The sequence below is a fragment of the Oryctolagus cuniculus genome, chromosome 10 (assembly GCF_964237555.1).
Source record: "Oryctolagus cuniculus chromosome 10, mOryCun1.1, whole genome shotgun sequence".
Lineage (NCBI taxonomy): Eukaryota > Metazoa > Chordata > Mammalia > Lagomorpha > Leporidae > Oryctolagus > Oryctolagus cuniculus.
Window position 1 is genome coordinate 2,396,841 of NC_091441.1, and position 8,753 is coordinate 2,405,593.

Genomic DNA, 8,753 nt, shown 5'->3' on the forward strand with positions numbered 1-8,753 from the left:
CAGGTCGCAGCTCTAGGCTGGCCTTCCTCTGCCGGTGCAAAAAACTTAACTCCCATGTTAGACCAACTGCTGGTTTGCTGGCTGCCACTCCCACTCACACACCTGCCATCAGCACTGCACCAGGAGCCTGTGTGCTCGTGGGGTAAGTGGGGTCCAGAGTGTAGGGGGGCACCAAGCCCACCTGCAACAGACGCGGAAAGGCAGGGACCCAGCAGACCAGGAGATGGCGAGGGAGCACTCGCCTCCTCCGCGCTGGGCCCGGCACCCCTCGCCCTGCCGACCACACCCTGCCCTACACCGTGAGGATAAAGACGCGGTCCCCCTACTCACGTGGGCGTGGTGGAGACCGGAGTTCTACAGCACGGAAGAAACGATCCTGCTAAATGCTCTTTAACCAGTAGGGCGCATGCCCATCAGGATGGCTGGAGTCCTGCTGAGGGTGTGGCACTGCCGGAAGTGACCACTCCGCTGGCGTGCAATGGCTGTGACCCCACTCTGGAAACCGGTCTGGCAGCGCCCAGCAGAGCTGAACAGACCCGCACCCTCGAGCCTAGCAGCTCCACTCCTGGTACCGCCCAGAACAACGTGCACATCAAGGCACCAAACAGGCAAGTTCAGAACTCACAGCAGCACTGCTGACAGCAGGCTGCAAGTAGAACAGCACAAATACCCGAGAACGGGTAGAGGTGCAGGAGCGGTCACCCAGAACAAAACACACCCAGACAAGAACACACGCCCTGCTGATGGTACCCACAGACCAATCTCCTGCCTTCACCGAGAGGCCAGGCGTCTGAACGGCTGCTGCACACAAAAGCTCAACACAGAGTTCTGCAGCCACACTGGCCTCTGCTGTCGGGAACCAGCCAGCGATCAGCTAGCCTGGGGGGCGGCCTGGGGTGCAGCACCTAGAGACTTCTCAGCACGCCGGCAGGCCCTCCCTCTTCACTGAGCTGACCACACTTCCTGGTTGACATCGGTACAGCCGCCTCAAAGTCCCACACACAGCTTTCTTTTCCAGGCCTGTCCTTCCTGCCAGGCTGGGGGACGAGGGCCCAGCCCTGTTTGTCAACCGGCTGTCACTGAAACACGGCCAGGCTCCTTGGCTTGCCTGTGGGCACTCAGACTGCAACAGCAGATTGGGCACTTACAGCACAGACTGTATGACCCACAATACCACCAGGCCCTTCACAGAGAGTATGCCGATCCTGCCCCGGCAGCGAACCAGGAGTCCCTGCGAACTGGACCCACTGCAGCCCGGAGTTCCCGTCACCTCCTGCTCTCCACGGCTCCCCCACCGCCGTCATGTACACAGCGGAAAAGGCAGTAAGGGTCTGCACACATCATGCGTTGTCTTCTCAAGTATGGCTGAAGCACAGCCTCCTTAAAACTGAGGACTTCTCTGGGGCTGGCGCTGCGGTGCAGGAGGTAAAATCGCTGCCGGCAATGTCGGTACCCCACATGGGCACCGGTTCGAGTCCCGACTGCTCCACTCCCAATGCTCCCTGCTAATGTGCCTGGGAAAGCAGGGAAAGACGGCCCAAATGCTTGGACCCCTGCATCCATGTGGAAGACCCAGATGAATCTCCTGGCTCCTGGCTTCAGCCTGGCCCAGCCTGGCTGTTGCAGCCATTTTGGGAGTGAGCCAGCAGATGGAAGATTCTCTGTCTCTGTCTGCCTCTGCCTCTACCTCTCTATAACACTGACTTCCAAATAAAATAAATAAATCTAAAAAAAAAAAAGGAAACGGACACCGCCCCGACGGCAGCTGCCCCCCCCACCTCTGCCTGACATCCACCGAGCACTGAGTCTTTGAGCCCCCCGGGGTGCTCTCTGCAAGCATCGCCAGCTGAGGAACGCAACAGTGAGCCTCAGACCCGGGCTGTCACACAGTGATGCACAACTACCATCTCCTAGAAGCGCAGGGCGGAGGCACCCCCAGCCTCGGTGAGGGGGCTGCTCGAAAACAAGCACTCACAACGCTGTCCCACGTATGGACTTTAATGTGTCTCAGTGTGAAGTGCAGCAGACACGGCAAAACAGGGTGGGACCAGCCTAAAGACACACAGACCAGGGGACAGAGCAGAGGTCAGGAACAAACTAAGACAGCCAGCGTTACCGACCTCTGAATCAGAGAACGCCAAGGTCGGCCGGTACAGAAGGCACAGACTCCCACAAGTGGCTCTGGATCAAGGGTGTCCCACGTGTGAAAGAGCGAACGCAGACCCTCACCTCACACCACACTAACCTGACACAGGTCAAAGACCTCAATTTGGGAAGCAAAACTGTAAAACATAGGAGAAAGCTTCATGGCTGTGGATTTAGTGAGGGGCTCTTAAATATTCTGACACCAAAAGCCACAAGTAACCGAAGAAAAAAACAGATAAATCGGACCTCATCAAAATTAAAAACTTTTGTGTGTCAAAGGACGCTATCAAGAAAGTAAAAAAGATAAGCTGTAGAATGCGGGAAAAACCTGCAGATCCTCTACCTAATACGGGCCTAGTACCCAGAACACAGGAAGAATCTCACAGGTCAACACCCGGGAGAAACCATCAAGATAAATGAGCAAAAAACTGCAGGTTTCTCCACGAAACACAAATGGCCAACAGATGCGTGAGAAGATGCTCACTCATTAATCATCAGGGAACTACACACAAAATCACGGTTGAGCGCTCCTCCAGCCCCAGACACCAAAAGGAAAAGAGGCCAAGGGGAAGAAGGCGGCCCCTGCCGGCACAAGGCAGCAGGAGGAGAGAAGTCCAAGGACTTTGGCACTCAACAGGCAGCTGGCCCAAAGGGGACCCCACCTAATGGTCCCATGTGTCCAGCTGCAGTGGCTGACAGTGGCCCCTGCCATTAGCCAGCTTCCCTAGGCCCTGGACCAGCAAACAGCTACTCAGCCACGGGAGCTGCCCGCCAGCACGGACCAGAGACTAAGCAAGAGAAGCAGCGGAGGCCACTGGCCTGGGCTGAAAAGCAACCTCAGGTAAAGGGGATGTCCCCGCCAGGAGACGGCCCATCCCCGGAGTGGGGGTCAACACTGTCAGCACCTGGGTCAAGGGGAAGAGGGCTCAGGACATGGGTCCCACAGAGCTGGTTGTCCTGTGTTGTCAGGAGCTCCCCTACCACTCATCAAGGCAGGTTAGGGCGCCTGTTTCAAAGATGACCTGCACCACCATCACCCTCAGCAGGTGAACTTGGGAGACAAAGATGCTCCTACTAAGCTGGTGGAAGCCACTGGGCCCAACTACAACGACAGATAGGAGGAGCTCTACGTTTCGTCACTAGTAAGGCAATGTATCGGGTCCGCTCTGTGCTACCCATTCCTGAGAGGAAGGCCAAGGCTACGGAGCTGGCCAAGAAGCTGCAATGGAGGTGCACCGTTGAGTTTTCTGCACACAATAATGAAAAGTTCCTCCAAAAACAGAGGCACAATGAGCACCCATGTCACACTCATGAGGATGGCCACAGTGAATACTAACAGAAAACAATAAGCTTTGGTGAGGATGCAGAGAAACCAGAACACTAACACCGCTGGTGGGCATGGCAAAGGGCACAGCCCCACGGTCCGGCAAGTCCGGCCCAGCAACTCCACTCCAAGGAACCGAAAACCAGCGTTCAAACAAAAGTGTGTACATGCTCACAGCAGCTCTTCTCACAACAGCCCAACGTGGAAACCACCTAACTGTCTACCAACAGATAGACGATGACCGGATCCACGGGCGGCTTATGATCAGCTACAGAAAGGACTGACGGGCGCTGACAACAGAACCTCGGTGAAAGGGGCCGCGTACCACAAGTCCACTGAGACGAGACATTGGGTCGGGCATATCCACAGACAGAAAGGAGATCCGTCGGTGCCAGCGACCGGGGTGCGGGGGGGACTGGGAGTGACTGCAAGGAGCTCAGGGTGTCCACGTGGAGTTACGAGCAATCTCCGGTCGATGGCTGCAGAACGCCGTGCGTGCTAACGCCAGGAACCATGCTCCTCTCAGAAACCACAGCACGCTTTACGTCACGTGCATTCCAGCACAAGGAAGCATCCGAGTCTTCCAGCTAAGCGCCAAGTGCAATCACAATGCACTCCAACGGTACTGCAAACAGCGGGGTGGTCAGCAGCACGAACGCCGTCGACGGCCCAGGAACCGTCTGGGACGTGGCACAAAAATCCATTTACATTGGATGTTACCACCTGAAGAAGCACACTAATTCCCTAGGGCATCATGAAAGAACAGAGAGAGCGCACGCAGGTGTCCCGTGAGCACAGAGGGACCAGGGACTTGGCTGAGCAAGAGATGAATCAAACACAAAACTAACAGTGAGATGGCAAACACCAACTTCCATATCCCAAATGCCTTAAACGCAGCTACACTCAGCATGCCGACTGCAAGACAAGAACGTCAGACTACCTTTAGAGAGGAAGAAGTCACCTCCGTGCTGTTTCCAGGAGGAACGACCTACATCAAGGGCAGAAGGACAAACTAAAAGGACAGAACGAGACCCAGCCGGCGGCAGCAGCAGACCAGGCCCTGCTGCAGTAAAGCAGATGTCCCGCGCAGCTGAGAAAACTCAAAGATTGAGAAGAGGCGAGGAGGAAGAGACCAGCTCACCCTCACGGGGGACCTCAGTATCTAATGCATTTTCTGGAGTAACTGGAAGACAAGAAGCAGTGACACGCAACAAACTCTTTTCAAGCACACAGAACATTTCCACACAGGAGGTAAAACCTCACGACACACGTCTCAGCAAGCTTCAGTTACGATGGCAGGTGAGCTCCCTGACCGCTGTGCCACTCAACCAGAAATCAACCACAAAAAGTGACTTTAAAAGTCCCAAGTGTTGGCCAGCATTGTGGTCTAACAGCTTGAGCCCCGACCCGAGGCACTGGCGTCTACCTGGGTGCCAGTTTGAGTCCTGGTTGCTCCACTCTCAATCCAGCTCCCTGGCGATGGCCTAGGAAAAGCAGAGGAGGGGGCCCAAGTGCTGGGGCCCCTGCCCCCACACAGGAGGCCCAGAGCTTCAGGCTCCAGACTTCAGCCTGGGCCAGCCCTGGCCATTGTGGCCACCTGGGACGTGAACCAGCGGATGGAAGACCTCTGTCTCTCCTCCTCTCTCTGTAACGCTGCCTTTCAAATAAATAAAAAATGAATCTTAAAAAAAAAGTCCCAAGTGCTTAAACACTAGGCTGTACACTTTTGAGTAAACTGCAAGATATCACAATGAGAATTGGAAAAAAAATCTTGAACTTAATGAAGATAAAAATAACCACATCAAAATGTCTGGACGCGCTGGGGAGCAACCCAGCACACGGCAACAGCGTCCTCTCGCGCCTCCTGGCCCTCGCCCGCCCCGGCCTGTCTCACAGGACAGTTGCAGCACAGTGGCACTGGCAGCAGCTTCAAGCGTGCAGCCTCAAATGTACGCAATAAAAAGGAAGCTGAAATTAGGGGAAGTCACACCAAGAAGTGAGCAGAAACAACAGGAAATAAAGGAGGAAATGAAGAGAAGAAATTAATGCAGAAAACTGCACGTGGAAGTGGAGACCCAACCTGGGTTATTTGAAGCGATCAGTGAAACTGAGAAACCCTGGCAAATCTGAGAGGAAAAGACACGGAAAGGGGCCCACGGGGTCTCCAGGGGACACCCAGGACCTTTGTGCCGTTAATAAATTGAAAATTTAGATGACTCTTAAAACATACCAAAGCCGGCGCTGTGGCACAGTGGGTAGGGCTGCCGCCTGCAGGGCCGGCATCCCACGTGGGCGCCAGTTTGAGTCCCGGCTGCTCTACTTCGGATCCGGCTCTCTGCTGTGGCCTGGGAAAGCAGTACAAGATGGCCCAAGTGCTTGCCCCCTGCACCCGCGTAGGAGACCCAGAAGAAGCTCCTGGCTCCCGGCTTTGGATGGACACAGCTCCAACCGTTGTGGCCACCTGGGGAGTGAACCAGCGGATGGAAGACCTCTCCCTCTCTCTGTAATTCTGCCTTTCAGATAAATCAATCTTTAAATAAATGAGTAAATAAACTTAGCAAACTGACACCAGGAGAAACAAAAACTTGAACTGTCCTGTATCTCTTAAGGAAAAACCAATCTATATTAAACTTTGTACGCAGAGGCAAGACAGCCTTTCGCGGGCAGCGTGGACTCCAGGCGGCTCTGGCAAGGCAGGGTGGGGAGCGTCCAGCCCACGCCTCGCGAGGCCCACGGCCCTGCCACGCGGCCCTGCTTCGGGGATGGCGCGAGGGTCCCAGCGGCCCTGCGGTGCGGGATGAGGGATCCCAGGGCGGTTCCCGGGTGTGGCCTTCCCGGCGGGCGGAGGGACAGCAAGTGCTGAGCCCGGCGTCCCCAGGGACACGGAGTCTCCGTGGGAGGGGTGGACGCGGCCTGTCAGACGGCGGGGACCCGAACAGTCCGGCCCAGGCCCAGCACAGCCGCTCCCCCGGCCGGGCGCCCGGGCTGGCACCGCACAGGACCGCATGGACACGGCCTCCGTGCACACCGGGCCTCCGTGGGTTCCGCGGCTCCTCACGCCGCAAGGAGAGCCTGCCCCTCGACGCCGGGCACCAACTCCGCCCGGGGGTCGCCCGCGGACACCAGAGACCCCTTCCCCGCGCTGCCAGCCCCGCGTGGACGCCCGGCCTGCGTGGCCACAGGGGTCGCCGGCCGTCCACGCGGGGCTGGGGCGACAGGCCAGCGGCCGGGCTGCGGGTGTCCACCGCCCGCCCCGGCCGAGGCGGCGCCCTCAGACGTTTCCCGCGCGGCCGCGGCGCCTCAGGCAGGCCCGGGCTCGGGGCTCGCCGGCGCCTACTGTGTGCGCGGCCACAGCGCCCTCTGGCGGCCGCGCCCCAGCCCGCTTCCGGGGCCGCCGGCGCCTACTGTGTGCTGCTGCCCGGGAGCCCCGCAGGCCCGGAGGCCGGCCCGGGCGAGCGCCCCGGCGCCCCCGGCCCGCTCCGCGCCGGCCCCGCCGCGCGCCCGCCCGCCCCGCCGCGCGCAGGCCCACCGCCCCGCGCCCCGCGCCCGGCCAGGCCGCGCCGGCCCCCTCGTCCCTCCGGGCGCCGGCCGGCGGGCGGACGCGGCCGCTCTCCCCACCCGCTTCCCGCGCGGGCTCGGCGGGGGCGCGGGGAGGGGGCGCGGAGCGGGCCGGGGGCGGGCGGAGGGAGGAGGGGCGGCGCAGGCGGAGGGAGGGCGCGAGGGAGGGAGGCAGGCGGGCGGCCGCCCCCGCCTCCGCCGCCCGGCCCAGGAAAGTAGGCCCAGCGCGCGGAGGGGCCGCGGCGCCGCGCGTATCATTCCGCCCGCGCTGCGGCCCGCCCGGCCAGTCGGCGGCCCGGGTCCGCGGCCCCCGCCCGCCGCGCCGCTCCCGGCGCCCCCCGCGCCATCCGGGCACTCGGCGGCGGCGGCCGCGCCCGGCGCGGAGGGCGAGGCCGCGGGCCTTACCGGAGTCGCCGCGCGCCGCGCCGTCCCTGGGCTTCGGGGGGCGGCCCCGCGGCATCGTCGGCGGCGGACCACCCCTCACTCGGCGCTCCCTCTCGGCGGCGGGCGCGCGCACGCGCGGGTGGCGGCGGGGGCGCGCCCGGCCGGGCCGGGCCGGGGCCGAGCCGGCGGAGGCGGGCGGAGAGGCCCGGCGCCGGGGCCCGTGCGAGGCCCGCCGGGCTCACGGGGTCAGGCGCCCGGACGCGCGGGCGGCGGCGCTCGCACCGCGCCGGCCTCGGCGGGTTCCATGGCCCGCGGGCCGCGGTGGGGGCGTTGGGCGCGGGGCGGTGGGGGCGGGGGCGGCGCGGGGCGCATGCGCGGGCCCGGCGCGGCCGAGCGGGCGGCGGCGTCACCTGGCCGGGCGGGCGCCGGCGGCCGGGCTGCGGGGCGGGTGTGCGGGGCTGCGGGACGGGCCGCAGCGGAGCCTGATGGGCGCCCGCAGGGCTGCGGGCAGAGCAGGGGCCCCTGGGCCCGGGAAGCCGGCTGCGTGTCCTGGCGCGGTGACCGCGTCCGCCCCAGCGCCGGGTGGCCCGCAGGTGCCCCCGAGGCGGTGCGCAGAGCTGGGGGCTGCGGGGACAGACGCGCCCCCGACCCGGCGGGCCGGAGCGACCCCGCGGCGCTCAGGTGCCCGTGGAGCCGCGGAGACACGCCGCGAGTGAGTACGAGTGGAAGCCGGAAAGGTGTTCTTTTAACTGGGTCTTAAGAACCAGTTGCATCTGTAACAGCTGGAGGCCAGGACGAGCAAAGAAAGGAAAAAGCCGAGGCTCCTTGGTGGGCGGTGCGTCTGCACGTTCTCCTCCGGGTCCGGAGAAGCCCTGGGCGGTGAGCTGCGAGACGGGATTTGGTAGCTGTCGTGTTAGCCCGCGCGTTGACGTAAACGCCTCTGCTCGCATGGTTCCTACCGGGGCCAAAGACGCCTGCATCCGGAGGACTCCGGTAATCGGCCGAGGCCACGTGGGTGTAAGTAGACCCAAGATAAGAACCAAATCTGCTTACCCTTAATCCCACGTGGCTTCTGGCTGCACCAGAGAGGACTCCACCTGATAACTACAGCAGCACTGTGCGTGTGTGGGAAGGCAAACCAGAAAAGTGTCTGGACATACGGGTGTTTGGGGTGTATGTGAGTTTATATCCTATTGTGATCTGAAAAGGATTGAAGCCATTTGCAAAATTATATAGATGAAAAATCAGGATGGAGAAAAAATAAAGTGCCTAGACTAACTGCGTAGGGTCTGTTATGGTTGGAAAACATAGATTAATCATCAGACCCTGGGCCACTTAGCCC

The 8,753-nt window shown here is 61.2% G+C and overlaps 1 protein-coding gene across 8 annotated transcripts in view; it reads right to left on the reverse strand.

The window, feature by feature from the left end:
• Positions 1-7,722, reverse strand: part of ZNF236 (zinc finger protein 236) — a 103,971-nt gene extending 96,249 nt beyond the window's left edge. For 3 of the 8 annotated variants that reach the window (XR_011379153.1, XM_051838587.2, XM_051838586.2), the window contains exon 1: positions 7,433-7,722. Coding sequence is in view for 2 of the 8 variants with exons in the window: in XM_051838587.2 (XP_051694547.1) it covers positions 7,433-7,487 (55 nt within the window). In the remaining 6 variants the exon portion in view is untranslated. Of the gene's footprint in view, positions 1-330; positions 4,874-5,699; positions 5,958-7,432 lie in introns of those variants that run through there. The other 5 variants (XM_051838593.2, XM_070049848.1, XM_070049849.1 and 2 more) reach the window with 5 other exon arrangements.
• Positions 7,723-8,753: the final 1,031 nt, after the last annotated feature.